Source organism: Solanum lycopersicum, chromosome 10 (genome assembly GCF_036512215.1).
Source record: "Solanum lycopersicum chromosome 10, SLM_r2.1".
Taxonomy (NCBI): Eukaryota; Viridiplantae; Streptophyta; class Magnoliopsida; order Solanales; family Solanaceae; genus Solanum; species Solanum lycopersicum.
This window is the reverse complement of record NC_090809.1, coordinates 11,122,290-11,138,097: the sequence shown is the minus strand read 5'-3', so window position 1 is coordinate 11,138,097 and position 15,808 is coordinate 11,122,290. Positions and strand designations below refer to the sequence as shown.

The 15,808-nt window shown below is 32.9% G+C and overlaps 1 protein-coding gene across 1 annotated transcript; it reads left to right on the top strand.

Moving 5' to 3' along the window:
• Window positions 1-8,399: 8,399 nt before the first annotated feature.
• Window positions 8,400-10,267, top strand: LOC101266170 (cell number regulator 6-like). Its single transcript, XM_004248498.5, has 4 exons — window positions 8,400-8,560; window positions 8,907-9,021; window positions 9,089-9,354; window positions 9,821-10,267. Exons 1-4 carry the CDS (start codon window positions 8,462-8,464, stop codon window positions 10,058-10,060), a joined length of 720 nt encoding a protein of 239 aa, XP_004248546.1. The 5' UTR covers window positions 8,400-8,461; the 3' UTR covers window positions 10,061-10,267.
• The last annotated feature ends 5,541 nt before the right edge of the window (window positions 10,268-15,808 follow it).

Here is a 15,808-nt window from a genome sequence, read left to right as displayed (position 1 = left end):
AATGATCATATTTATTTGATTATTTCCAACGTATGAGTTAGCTATTGTAATAAATAATGCAATAGACAAAGCATAAAATGCAAAATAGGCAAAGTTTGTTGCAACGAATGAGAATAACTAATATATTATAATAAATATGAACATACATAATAAATCAAAATGAGTTAAAATTATCAGATTCATAACTAAGTACAAAATAGTTATTTCACTATTAATTACAGAGCTTTTCGAACTGTGCATGTTGTTCTCTTGTGTCCAATATTTTTTACATATTTTGAACACTTACTTTTTTTCTTGTTGAAAATGATTCCCCGACTCCACTCCTCCTCTTAGTTCGCCTTCTTCCCAATTTGCTTGGGTAAAAATATGGACGAGGTATTTCTCTCTCCAAAATCTCCAAAGGAACAATCCAAAAATCTTCAGGAGGCACCAGATTAATCTCCTCACAATATGCAATTATGTATTCTTTCACCGAATAATATGAAGACGAGTACTCATAGATCTTATTTCCAAAATGTGCACCATATTGGGATCGAAGAGCTGCCATACCATGTGGACAATATATTGTTTCCAAGTCAAAAACTTTACATGTGCACATTCTTCTTTGAAGATCGACTGTGAAAACATCACCATGACCGTTGATACTAAACTTGTAATTGGCTATTTGATGGGTCAATAACACGTTTACCAAATTGCTATTCTTTTATATTTGTTTTTCCATTGAAGCAACAAGTATGTTTGTTGAGTTGAACAACTCCATACGCCTCTCATGAAATAATTTTGCAAATCTCATATTTATTTCATCAAATAAAGTGACGATAGGAAATTCTCTTTCAACATCAAACATTGCATTCATGGATTTAACAATGTTTGAGGTCATAATATTATACATATACAAAAAAAACTTAATAAGACATATAATTATATAAAGCTTAAACAAGTTTCTCAATATATAATATTTGTACCTATTTTTCAGACAAAATGCTCTACTCCATCTATGATTTCCAACTTATTCGATATGTTTGGCTGCCTTGGATACCATATTCCTTATTTGATTGAAATTGTCATAGAACTCAACTTTATTGTACGCTTTCGTTGCATTATAAAAATGAGATATGATCTTTGCATTGTGAAAATTATTTCAAATATTTTCTCCAAGGTGCCTCATGCAACAACCATAAGGAGCTGATGGATACACAATTGAAAGCATCTTTCGGATACTTGAATGCCTATCAGATATTATGTATAGCTCATCAGTATTATCTACATAACCTCTCATTTGTTCAAAAATATATTGATATGATGCATCACATTCTTTATCCACTATACAAAAAGCACCTATACAATATGATGCGCTGCATCTTGCGCCACTACCGATAGTAAAACTCCTTCATACGTGCTCTTCAAGAATGTCCCATCAACAACTATGACTTTTATCAATTGTTGAAAACCTTGAATCCAAGTTGTATATGCTACAAAAAAAGTACTTGAACTTGCCATTTTCATCAACCTGCAATGTTGTCTTACTTCTTGGATTTGCGGACTAAAGCATAAAGTGGTATGCATCAAACTCCATGATCGTGCTCATGTGTTCCCCTAACCAAAGACTTTGCAATCTCCACACCCTTATATATCATCCAATAACTCAATTTACAACCAAATTCTGTGGGGAGTTGATTGGTCATATCTCTTGTAGATGGACCTTACCATTGAGAAAGTTATTTTTTAAGTACTTACTAAGGACTTTTGTTGTGGCATGTGGATTATGACTTATAATATTCTCTGAACCACATGTGTGATATTTTTTATAAATCTTATTACAAAATATGTCAGAGCTTATGAATTTCAGATCCCTCAACCACCACTTGGACTGTGGATGTGCGCATTTAAAACAATACACACTACTCGAATTAATCACCTTTGCAAGTCTGAAATATTTTTTCAAGAAATCAATATGCAATGAAGTGGCTAGTTCTTCTTTGTTCTTGAATTTCATTCCTATGTAAAAACCTGTCTCATCATCTTGAAGATTGTTCAACTGGTTTAACTGAGAACTCCCCCTATATCAACAATGGGTTTAGGTGTTTGGTCATCCTCCACATTATATATGATCTCATCATCTGAAATATTCATGTTCATCTCATTCAATTCATTATTGAACAAATTTTGTTGGTCTTGTTTTACATTTTCATTCTCTCTCGGCTTTCAACAATATACACCCTTAAAATGGACATAGTTGCATCACTCAGATAAGCACGCAAACAGAATTGATTGTTAATCTTTAAAGATAGGACCCTCTGTTTTTCAAAAGACTTATGCATGTCTGATGACAAGATCATTTGGTTGAAAATTTAGTTCACAATGGCTAATGATTGAGTTCACAAAATCATTATACAAAATATCCCTTTGGACGTTCATTAGTACTGACTCTGACATGTCATCATCTTTCCAACGCCAAATAAATCGAGTGTTCTTCTCAATCCATACACCATAACTATCAACAACTATTGTTATTGATTCTTCCATTAATGGTACCTAAAGGAATTTATTAAAGATATTTAGTAATGATTGTATAGAAAAGTTAAGTGGATATATACAGTTAAAAATCATATGCACGATCATTGTCCCAACAAGTCAATAATCTATAGCAACAAGTAGGTCATCCATTGCAGCAAATGATGCACTTGTTGCAACTGATGATTCACTTGCATGTCCTGAACCAAAATCTTATCTAACTTGTAAGTCAATTTTTGTAACAGATGAGTCATCTGTTGCAATATGTGACTTACTTGTTTGGATATATTTCTGGTTTTGTCCTTGTTTGGCCTTGTATTGTAACGTGTATTCAACGGGTAAGACATTTGTTGCAACAAATGAGTCGTATGGTGCATCAGATGACTCATATGTTACAATAAATGACTCATCTGTTGTGACAAGCTTTTGTTCTTTTCCTAACTGGCCTGATAGTGTAATATGTATCCAATGGGTAAGCCTTTTGTTGCAACAAATGACTAATCCGGTGCAACATATGACTCATTGGTTGCAATACATGACTTATCAGTTGGGACTTACTTCTGATTCAGTCCCAGCTTGACATGATACGATAATATGTATCCAACAAGTAATCTATATGTTGCAACAGATAACTTACCTGTTGGGTACGCGATTGTACTTTTTTGAAGAAATACTCAAACAATCAAAATAAAAATTTAAAGTAAAAATCATTAGTTTACATACCAAAATCGCATATGATGTAATGCTCAAATATATGAATGAATATTGTTCTTAAAGCAGCAGTACAATGTTAATATCCATTGAAGAACAAAACACTGATGAACAATAAAAATAATACGGTGATGAACAACAAGAAGAAGAATGAAGAAGAAGAAGAAGAAGAACAATGGTCCCCAAAAAAGAAAGAATAAGCAAAAGAAAAAAGAGGGAAATGTGAGCCATTGGTAGATTTTTCTTCACTCAATTTCTTAATATTTAGGGTTTTTAAATTAGATGGACTAAAGTATAAAATATAAAAACTTAGGAATGAACAATTTAACCCCTTAGTTCTTAATTAAAAATTGTCACCCCTACTCAATACTTAAAACTTGAGACACCAATTCCTAATTTTGAAATTTTTTTGTAACCCTTATTTCATTGTCCAAGTTTCATTTGCTTATAAAGTATTTTATTTTATGTCCAAACTTGCTGATAGTAAGTAGTAAAACAAACCATTAGGATTCACTAGATAAAAATCAGATTTTCAAAAAGAATTTTACTTGTAAACATTTTTATGTGACTTTCCTCCCACTAATTATTATGGGGCAGTGATCTTTACTAGTCTACAAATTCTTTCACACTATTCGTGTATCAAAATTTAACTGTTTTAAAAGGTTAAACTTAAATATACTTCATAATGTGACATTATCTTATACCTTTTTTTAGATAACTGCGTCTATAATATACTTTGACTAATATATATATATATATATATATATATATATATATATATATATATATATATATATATATATATATATATATATATATATATATATATATATATATATATGACAGTAAAAATATATATAAACATAGACCAATAATGTAAAATGTTTACTTTGGTCTAACCAACAAATTCTATCAAAAGGCACCATATTTATACTAGAAATGATATTTATATTACTGCTGTATATGTCAAGTGCACATATGTTTAAAGGAAAAACCTTTGGTATGAACCCATGAGGATCGCCTAGTTGTTTGGACTCAAATTTAAAACCCTTTGTCAGTGAAAACATAGGGTTTGACTTATGGATCGAGCTCGTAGCTATTGCATAGGGGCAATGACGCACCCAATTAAGGATAGAGGCTAGGGATTTTCTTTATCATCCAAACAAAACCTACGATATGATTCAGAAAGGGTGAGACTACTCCTACATATTCGATGCTACATCCTTATTATCCCATCCTCAAGACTGAACTAAAGAGCATAGTTGGCTTGAGCAGCGCACATATAGAAGTGGTAGCAAGAAAGTCAATAATACTTTTCTTGTCCTTCTACTTTTTGTTAAGGGCAAAGAGAAACATTTTTGCTACTGAGAAGGTGAACAGTCATCGTGAAGGTTTAAGACTTAGCCAAGCGTCAGCGAAGCTAGATTCTTAGGTGTTTAGCAAAGCGTTGTTATAGCATTGAAGCCCTATCCGTTATAATGATGAGCGAGGACGCTACACCTTCTCCATCGAAGCAGTCAATTGAGTTTTAAACTAATTAGCTCCTTGATAATGTTTGAAAGACCAATTTTAGGATTTCCACTACTTATTTCGTTCTTTAGAGTAGATCTTCTTCTTTTTTTTGTTAAAATATAAAGGACTATATATAATTTAACACGCAATTATTTACATTAAAGGTGGTGTTACTTATCTTTTCTTGTATGGCGTTTGGATTTAAACTCAATTTTTAGAATATGTATACAATTCAAGAAGTAAATTATTATATTTTAGAGTTTATGGTTAAATGACTTCTCAATTTATTAGTCAATTATTGAATACACACTTATATTTCACGAGGATCCTATTATCCCCTTCACATTTTAAAAGTAGAATATTTTGTCCCTTAAAAGGTTACACCCAAATTTGTGGTAAGTAGTAGTTTGCACAGGCGTTGCCTGTGGGGTTTTATTTGCCCTGATTTCTTATCATAAATAGATTTTCCTTTTAGAAAAAGGTTTTGGATTGACTAATCCTTTTTATAGTCGGAAAAGGTTTAGAACTCTATAAATAGAGACATATTCTTTCTAACTTAATCATCATTCACAATGTAGTCTTAAGAGCTTTGAGAGTTTTGGTTAGAGGGAGAATTTATGGGTCACAAGCTTGACACGTTATCACTTGTGTGAACCTCCCATGTATTCCGAGTGATTGGTTGAGGTTGTTTTTCTCTATATTTTGTACTCTCATATTTATAGTGGATTGCTCATCTCCTTTGTGGACGTAGGTCGAGTGACCGAACCACGTCAAATCTTTGTGTCTTTTGATATATTTCTTGTTGTCTTCTTACTCGTAGTCTTTCGAGGATTGCATTGCTAGATTCCGTATTTACACCTGCTTATTTTCTTTCCTAACAAGTGGTATCAGAGCCAGATTCAATGACGGAGTCAGGTTCAGTGGTTCGATAATCAATGATTGAACCAGGTTAGAAAGAGGTGTTCATCTTGGCGGGTGTTGTTCTAGCTGCAACCATTTTGACAGTAATGAAGATTTTGTTGGAGAAATTGTTTCAGAGAGGTTCTCTGTGTTGAGACATAAATTTTGCAAAGGAGATTATGGAGAGGAGAAGCAAGTTGTTGAAGATTAAGTGAAGAAGGTGGACAAATTTATTTTGTCAGAAATTCAGGCCAAGGGGGAGGTTTGTTGGGTTTTATTTGCCCTGATTTCTTACCATAAATAGGTTTTCCTCTTAGGAAAAGGTTTTGGATTGACTAATTCTTTTTTGGTAGGAAAAGGTTTAGAACTCTATAAATAGAGGCATGTTCCTTCTAACTTAATCAGCATTCACAATGTAGTCTTAAAGGCTTTGAGAGTTTTGATCAGAGGGAGAATTTATGCGTCACAAGCTTGATACGTTATCACTTGTGTGAACCTCCCATGTATTCCGAGTGAATTGGTTGAGGTTGTTTCTCTCTGTATTTTGTACTCTCATATTTATAGTGGATTGCTCATCTCCTTTGTGGACGTAGGTCGGTTGATCGAGCCACGTTAAATCTTTGTGTCTTTTGGTATATTTCTCGTTGTCTTCTTACTCATGGGCTTTTGAAGTTTGTTTTGCTAGCTTCCGCATTTACACCTGCTTATTTCGATCCTAACATTGCCAAATAAACATATTGTACTTTTTAAATAAAAATATTATTTTTCTTCTTTTTATTATTTCCCTTTTATATTTGTTTTCTTTTCTATTTCAGCCCATTTCTTTCTTTTCGTTGACTTAAAAAAATTTCTGTCATTGAAGTAGATTTTTCGAGTTCCATTTCTAACCTCAAAAATTTTAGTCTATTAATTTTTGTTTGAATTATTTCCAGAGAAATTCTCAATTTTCTTATACAACTATTTCAATATACAATATTTGGACATTTTCAGACTTAATTTGTAGTTCTCATACCATTGGATAATTATCGACTTCAAAATCTTCAATAATATGGGGTACAATGCTAGTATTCACCGCCAATCAAGAATTTGACGGAACTGTAAATCTTATACATGCATATGACGTTATATTTCCAGTAAAAATAATAACTTAGCCAATCTTGAATATCTAGATTTGGTAATTTATGGGTCTCTGATGAGAATATTGTTAGAGTTTGGGAAGCTAAAAAATGAAGTATATTTAAATGAGATATGAATTTGATTGGGGAAATCTTTGAACGTTTACGTATTTTCAAAGTCGTAAGCATATTGATTTGTCTTAAGGACAAAAACTTCTAAAGAATATGATGTGGATATACTTGTATAGTAATCACTAATCAATTGTCGCATCTGATTCGAATATGGGTTTCATCAACTTTGTGCATTGTTGTACTTGAAGTAGTAGAAAGTTAATTGTGAAAGATACTAATTTTGATATTGATGCTTTGTTGTTTTATTTACTCAACTGAGTTTCCTCTATATTGTTCAATTTTGTGTTCTTGTGATTGAACTTATGAACACTTAGCTATGAAGAAGTGTTGATTTTTAATTTGATTTCAGTATTCTAATAATATTTAAGTGAAGTAGAAAGAAGTAAAAAGATAGCGTTAGTAGTAATTATTACTTTCTCCGTCCGGTATTATTTGTCATGATTTCTCTTTTTAGAGTCAAATTATAAAAATTTTAACTAATATTTTAAGATGTGTTTTTCATCATATTAATATGCAAAGCAATTTATGCTATTTTTCATAAAATTTTAGAATATCTAATTTTTTTTGTTTAAATTATCAAATTAATATAATCTAATTTTACTTTAAAAGTTAATCAAGTTAACTTTCAAAAAATGTAACATAACAAATAATACCGAACGGAGAGAGTATTGATTGTGAGGTTGTTTCACACTTTTTTCAGACAACTTAAATCAGAATTGTTGAAGAAATAGAGAAAGAAAGAAAAAGGAGAAAAAGAAAGTAAAATGGAAAAGATAAATAAAAGTAAACGGTAGCATAAATAAATTTAAAAAATCAAAAAAAAATAATATGAAAAAGAAAAAGTAAGAAGCCCGTCTCTCACTCTATTTGAGAACGTGAATTACATTTTCTTTGCCAACTTAGCATTAGGGAGCAAATAATTCTATTACTTCTTTTATTTCATTTTATGTGACATTTTTTTTAGTAATACAATTTAATTTTAACGAGATATTTGCGTATGAAATCTTTAAATATTTTGAAATGAAAATTATATATTTGTTAACTACGTAAAGAGTAATATAAGTCACAATAATTGATGATTCAAAATGTTAAAATAATCTATGAAAAACTTACAGTCTAAGATAAACTTGTTTGAATCTCAAAATACGAAAAGTGACACATAAAATGAAACGATGTAATGGGACCCTTCTAAAATATAAGCGTGTAGTTAAAATCGACTAATAGGTATATACGATCTCACAATGCATGGTACTCCTCGATAGTAATTAGCATGCCACTAGCACGTTAGTCGGGTGCGCAAAACCATGTTAAGCAAGCATTGCAATACAATATTTTCATTAATTCTTCAAAAAGTTAGTTTCAATATTATTATCTCTTGATTTGGTACTCTCTTATTTATTAATTAGTATTTTCCAATTAAATTTTTTAAAAAAAAATCCAAGTCTTACGGTATAATTTCCCTATCCCTTTTTCCTCTCTTATCTACTTGTTTGTAACTAACATTACCTTAATGAAGGTATATATGTAACACCAACTTAATTATCGTTATTAATTGATGATCAAATAAATCTAAGACAATGGCAACGGGGACTTATGTTCGATTAACAAAGGATCAAGAATCTTCATTGCAAAATATTACTCCTGGCGAGCTTAATCAACCTATTGATGTCCAAAAGGTTATTTCACTCTTTCATTTACATTTCTTCTAATTATATTCAATTAGAATTAATAAGTCGATGAATAGAGAAAAAATGGATCTGATCTTCGCCCTGCCCTGCATGTGAGAGTTGAACGAATGTAAAAGTATATTCCCCTTAACTATATATGCATGCATGCATCGTCAATTATAAATTATTCAGACTATATGTTTATGTAATCGAGTAAATTGATGGAGAAAAAAACAACTCATCTAAAAGGTGGTGAAGAATTTGCATTGTATATATATATATATATATGTATATGTGTGTGTGTGTGAGAGAGTTTTATTCCCTCATAATAGTGAAATTGTTAAATATTTGACAGCAATCATGTGCTAAATGTGAACATTGTGGGCAAAATCTACCTCCATCATATGAACCTCCTGCTGATGAAGATTGGGCAACTGGAATATTTGGGTGTACAGAAGATGTTGATAGTTGTAAGTGACATTTTTAAGATTTATAACTTGAATCATTTTTTTGCGATTTTTGATGTATAATTTTTAGGTTTGGTTGGGCTATTTTGCCCTTGTGTTTTGTTTGGACGACACATGGAGACGTTGAATGATGAAATATCAAGCAGAGGAGCTTGTGTTGGTCATTTGGTGTGCATTGAAGGTGGCATTGCTCTTGCTGCACTTACTGCAGCATTTCATGGCATTGATCCTGATACTGCATGCCTTATTACTGAAGGTCTTCTCTTCTCTTGGTGGGTTTGTGGTATCTATACTGGCATGGCGAGACAAATGTTGCAACGAAAATATCATCTTAAGGTGAACTACTCAACTTCTCTTCTTTTTTTTCCATTCTATGCAAAGTAAAATTGATGTTGGCAACCATTGAGATTATCACGGATGAAGTGATGATCGATTTCAATGTGTTATGGTACATTCAGATATTTGGCATAGCAACCATGCTATAACAAACTATATACTCCCTCCACTTAAAAAAGAATGACCTCCTTTCCTTTTTTTGGTAACAACTTTTCACGTGGCATGTTGAAGGCCACAAGATTAAAGCGCAATTTTGTACATTTGACATAAATTTAATTTAGGACAACATGATCAAAAGTTTTATTTATTTTCTTGAACTCCGTGTCAAGTCAAATTAGATCATTCTTTGTGAAACAAAGGAAGTAAATATGAATGGTGATCATGATAATGAGTTGCTTAGTAAACTTTAATCGTATTTGCAATAATATATATGATGATGATGATTGATGGTGTTGTTCGATTACAGGATTCACCATGTGATCCATGTATGGTACATTGTTGTTTACATTGGTGTGCAATGTGTCAAGAACACAGAGAGATGAAGCTTCATTTATCATGTAATGATAATCCAACAACAACACTTGTAGATCCACCTCCACTTCAAGAAATGACCACTACAACTGAAAATAATGATGATCAGGTTGTAGCTGATTCTTCTGGCAAAGAAATTGTACCATATGAAGATTTGGATATAGAATCCCCCTAAATACCCATCTTGTACATTTTTAACTTTTTTTAAGCTGAGATTTATCGTAAACAACTTTCTCTACAGTCTGTGAAACACTCTACCAGCTTCGAACTTTATTTGTGAGGTCATACTGAGAATTAATGTTGTTGGGGGAACATATTTCTTTGTTTTGCATTAAAGAATTTAGTCATTTGACAATAAAATAGAATTTATTTCCTTTTCTTAGTATTATTTGTTGCACACCTTATGAGTTCTTACTTTCATTCTGAAGATTTATGAACAGCAAAGAAGAAGAAGAAAACTAGCAGAAGAAGCATAGAGAGAGGAAATAAGGAGAAGAATATTCTATTATTCCAAACTTAGCGTAATTACATTCTAGAGCTCCTCTTTATAGTAGTTGATATCTTGATCACACTTAGTTATTCTAATAGACTTACAATTAATCATAACTAACTAACTAAATTAATGGAAATTTAGTTACAATATAACAGTGATTTAGGGAACACGTACAAGGACTAGGTTCACACATTTGACTTTGGTTCATTCTTCACATTCTCAACACTCCGTCTCAAGCTAGGAAGTGAGAAGATGTTTAGAACTCCCAGCTTGGAGCTGAGATGTTGGAGTTGTACTTTTGTAAGTCCTTTAGTGAGAATGTGAGCTTGTTGATCTTGTGAAGGAATGTACTTGGTAGACACTAACCCTTGTGTGATTTTTCTCTTATAAAATGACAATCAATTTCAATGTGCTTGGTTCTCTCATGATAGACTGGATTGGCTGCAAGTTGCGTTGAAGCTTTCCTATCAATATGTATGTTCATAGGTAGTGACACTTCAATGCTGAGTTCCTGCATTAAATCTTTCAGCCATATACACTCTATCATAATGGTAGCAATACTCTTATATTCAGCTTCAGCCGAACTCCTAGAAACAGTTGTTTGCTTCTTTGACTTCCATGAAACTAGAGACCCTCCAAACTGCACAAAGTAACAATTTATTAATCTTCATGTTAGAGGGAATGTTGCCCAATCTGCATCACAATAAGCAATGATTGTATTCTTTGAGTAACTAGACAGTAGTAGGCCTTGTCCTGGTTGGTTTTTCACATCTCACATTCCTTAGTGTTGCAGTCATATGTAACTTCTTAGGTAGTTGTAGAAATTGACTAAATGTATGAACTCTATAGGAGATGTCAGGTCTTTTCATAGTTAAATATAGTAATTTGCAAACTATCCTTTGATAAGCTCCTTGATCAGTTAGTGGATCAGGTTCTGTCATCTTTGTCTCTTCATCATACTGTTTGGTTATCAATTTTGAGTTGGTGTTAATTGGAGTTCCAACTGGTTTAAATGCACTTAGACCATTTTCAGAAATTAATTCAAGTGCATACTTTCTTTGAGGCATAGAATGCCTTGCTTTGATCTAGCAAATTCAATTCACAAGAAATACCTTAACTCTCCTAGTCTTTCATCTTGAAAGCATGCTTCAAATGATCCTTTGTTTCTTCAATTAGGAGCAGATTACTTCTAAGTTATTAGCGTGTTGTAACAACCCTAAAAATGACTATGTTAAGTAATGTCTAACGTATCTAGAATGCCTAGATTGGACCGGGTTCACACAGATTGATGCACATAAAACTAGACCTCTGAACCTTTGCAACAGCCAATCCAACTAATCTGGTGAGTTAGTTGAGCTAGAAAAGGTTGGTTCCAACCATGTAGGGCTAGCGAATATGAAGATTTACCCGGATGAGTCTTTACCGGACTTAAAAAGGGGAAATAATAGGTTTGGAGGGTCTAGGGGTAAAATGGTCTTTTTTCAGGCTAAGAGTAGTATCATAATTACCCTAAATATGTAATTAATTATTCAATTACTATGGTGGATAGGCATTTTGGGTAGAAAGGATAGAAATTTGCCCATTGAGCAAAATCTTGCTCCATCCGGGTTCGAACCTAGGTGGGAGCAATGATTTAACATAATTATTTATATTGGACCATTAATTTAATTAATTAATATTTAAATGCTGATTTAAGGAAAAAGAAAATCAGATTATTATTATTTATTTATTAATTAATAGGGCGGTTTGGGTCGGGTTGACCAAAGGAACCCGTTTTCGCGATGGGGACGTCACGGGTTCGATCCTCGATGGAAGCGACGCCCAAGTGAATTAAAATGGGGTTTAAAATCTGATTTTTTTGTAAGGGCAATAAGGTCCTTTCACGTGTGATTTAAGTAAATCAGATTTTTACAATTTAACAAAACCTTATTTTGACTAAGTCTAAAAGTACAATCCTAATCCTAAGGAACCACTTACTTCTCACATTTATCCTCTCTCTTTCACGATCAACTCTCTCAGTTTTGCGTTTTATCTACTAACAAAATACAAGAACATAAAACACAACCAAAATTTCTTCATGCTTGAAGAATTTACACGTCAAAAACATAGACGAAACGCTAACCAAAACAGTCGAGTTTGTGTTGAAGTTTCGGTATTTGAACATGAATTTGAAGAGGGTTTTGGACAGCAGGTTGTGTGTTGAACAACACTAAAGTCAGGTATGGGATTATCTCTTGGACTCCTTTTTCCAAGAAAATTTTCGTTCCACGAATTCAACGCATTTTGAAATTAGGGTTTTTCCCGTTCTTGTTGAATTCCTTGTCCCTAGTATCCTTCTAATTTCAATCTGAAATATGTTAGAGATCATGTTGTTGGTATGTTTTCTGGTAGTTTAAGTATGAAAGGTGATTTTCGTGATAATGTGTTCATGATTATGTGTTTGGAATTATAAGCATTTTAATTTATGTCAATCGAAACTATGTGAAAAGTGATGTTTGTGCAAATAATTGTGTAAATCATGTTGTCCAAAAGTGGTGTAATATTGCTGGATTTAATGGTAATTCTTGGCTGAATATAACCATGAAAAAAATATACTCAAAGATCCACCAAATGATTCATGAAACGTCCTAAGATCTAATGATCAAATGATGATAACAAGGAGCTGAAAATAGTGAACAAATTTTCAACATTTGGTAGGTTGGGTTTGGACAATCAAAATGGTATAAATTCAATGAAAAATGAATGTAAAATAAGTGAAATCACTAAGGATTGAACCCAAGAAATCATTACATGAGAGCTACAAAAAAATCAACAAAAGATTAAGACAAAAATGGATTGGAGGAGACTATATTTCCAGCTTGCTGAAAATTGTAGTCTCGGCCAACTTTTAAAAAAATGAACTTCATTTAAAAAAAATTTAAATGTGAGGTCATTGGGGATTGAATCCATGACCTCACCAAATGAAAATTTCATAAAAATTTCGTGAGAAAAATGCAAGGAAAAATAGATGTGGTGAGTGGGGATTGAACCCACAACCTCTTGAATGGATGAGAGAGTTAGGAGAAAAACAAATGAGAAAATAAATGTGGAGAGTGGGGATTGAACCCACAACCTCTTGGATAGATGATAAAGTTAAGAGATAAATTAAAAGAAAAATAATGAGCTTGTGGGGAATTGAACCCACAACCTCCTTGACTTAAACGAAAAAGGAGAGGAAAACTGAAATGAAATATTATGGGATTGATGGAAATCTAACTAGGGTCCCCCAACTCTGAAAAATGTAATTATCAAGTTTGAAATAAGATCAAGTGTTGTGCAAGGGATTCGAAATCGAGTTCCCTTGTTCAATTTCGTATTGACACATAAGTCATACGTAAGTAAACATTTAATGAATGTTGCCTCTAAAGATCGAAATCAATATCTTGGCATATCTACAAGATGCATAAGTCTTGTACCACATAATCTTGGATAAACATGAATCACTTAGACAAACTATGAATGAAGCCTCATGGCTTATATGCGTGGACTCATAAGTCTAGCATATATTTGAAAGTAAGTGAGCGTAAGATGTATGTGATAAAATAATGTAACCCGAGAAGGATTAAGTAAGAGTGTGAAACACACTAAATGGCCAAATACATTGGCATATGATAAAATGAACATTCATGTGAAGGGGTGGGTAATTATGAAAAGCAAATGTTTTAAAGTTAATGAATGAGGTGACAATATGATAAGAGGCTAATGTGAAAGATGAGAGCAATCTCAAATGAGCCTAAGTAAATGTTACCAAAACGTACTAATCTATGAGAATGTAAAGTTAATGAAGAGACCAGTCTCTATGAACACTCTAATGAAAGTATTAAACTTAATGCATATTTAATACTAATGATGAGATGAGAAATCATCTAATGAGCTATGATGTCCTCACGTTAGAAACCAGCTTCCATGATGTATGAGTTGAATGTAATGGAACATTATACTGAGCACTGATAGGCTAGCTATGAGCAATGATGCCTTTCTTCGGGAAATGCAGAGGTTCACGTAACTCTCATTAGATGAGACTGTTCGGCATGCCGGGTATGGGTCTCCTTATATCTCCTAGTATTTGAACCTATATTGTCAATATAGGGATCTAGAAGGGTTTGACTCTATATACACGCTAGCATGTTTGGGTCACTTTGACTTGTGATTACACCTCTTTTCGGTGTGGGCAAGACACTAGATTTAATGATACTTACATGATCTATGTAATTTAAGGTTAAAGTTCCTAAAAAAGAATGAGGTCAGCCTCAAATGATGTACATAATGAAATGAACGATTCCAAAGGTGTTAAGATAGGATAATCAAGAGATGAGCTAGACTTATGTAATGACACTAGGTTATTCTTGATCATTGCACAGCGAACCTGATGAGAGTCTTAAACTACATCCTAGGTATGACTTGTGGCTGCACTAGTATATGAAAGAATGAAAATGAAGTACGTATGAACGAATGAAGCAAACTCTGTGTTTGTTAAAGAAGGCTCCCTTGTTGAGGTCCCATATGTTGAGCCCTCATTTTGGGAAGTTCTAATGTCAAGTCCATGATTCCAAGGTCTCATGACATATGAAAGAATGATATGAACTATGTGATATGATATGTGTAATATGTTATGTGCTGTTTTCAAAGTGATAAGTATGATGATGCATGTTACTCTAATGGCATGACTTTCCTAATCCGAAATTGGCAAATCCACTGACTTGACTTTCCATAATTCATATCGATAGGAAAGCGCTCTTCTTAATCATGCATGTCCTTGGTATGTGCTTGCATATACCCATACTTAGTACAAGTGTGTACTAATCCCATACAACTTTACATTTTAGGTGCAGGCACAGGTGGACGTTAGAGCTTACAGGTCGACACTGATGTTATCCGGACAAGGAGCATTCATCCAGATTTGGTAGGACCTCATGCTTTTGAAGACGCTTGCCCATTATATTCTAGCTTAGATATAGGTTTGAGTTAATGGAGTATGTTCCACTAGCTTTTCTTTCTCATCTTATTTCAAACATTGTGTTGGTACCATTTTTGCAAGTATACGCTTAATGTAGTATGGAACTATTTCTTTCATTTGATGATCTTAATATTAGATGGTTGATTGTGAACGTTTATGAGTTTAAGTAGAATGTCTTATATGAATGTTAAGTAACAAAAAGTTCAAATTTTTGCTAAAATTAACCTAGATGAAGTAACAATGATGTATGTAGGATTGTCTGCGACCTCTGAGAAGGTCAACAACGCCGGTCTCGTCTGGGGTCTAGACTCTGGTCTGACAAAGCTGGTATCAGAGAACTAGGTTAAATTATGAGAAAAATAAGTTCACAGCAACCAAATTGATTAGAATCTATGTCATGGTAGTAAAGTGCACCACTATCCTGAATTAGAGAC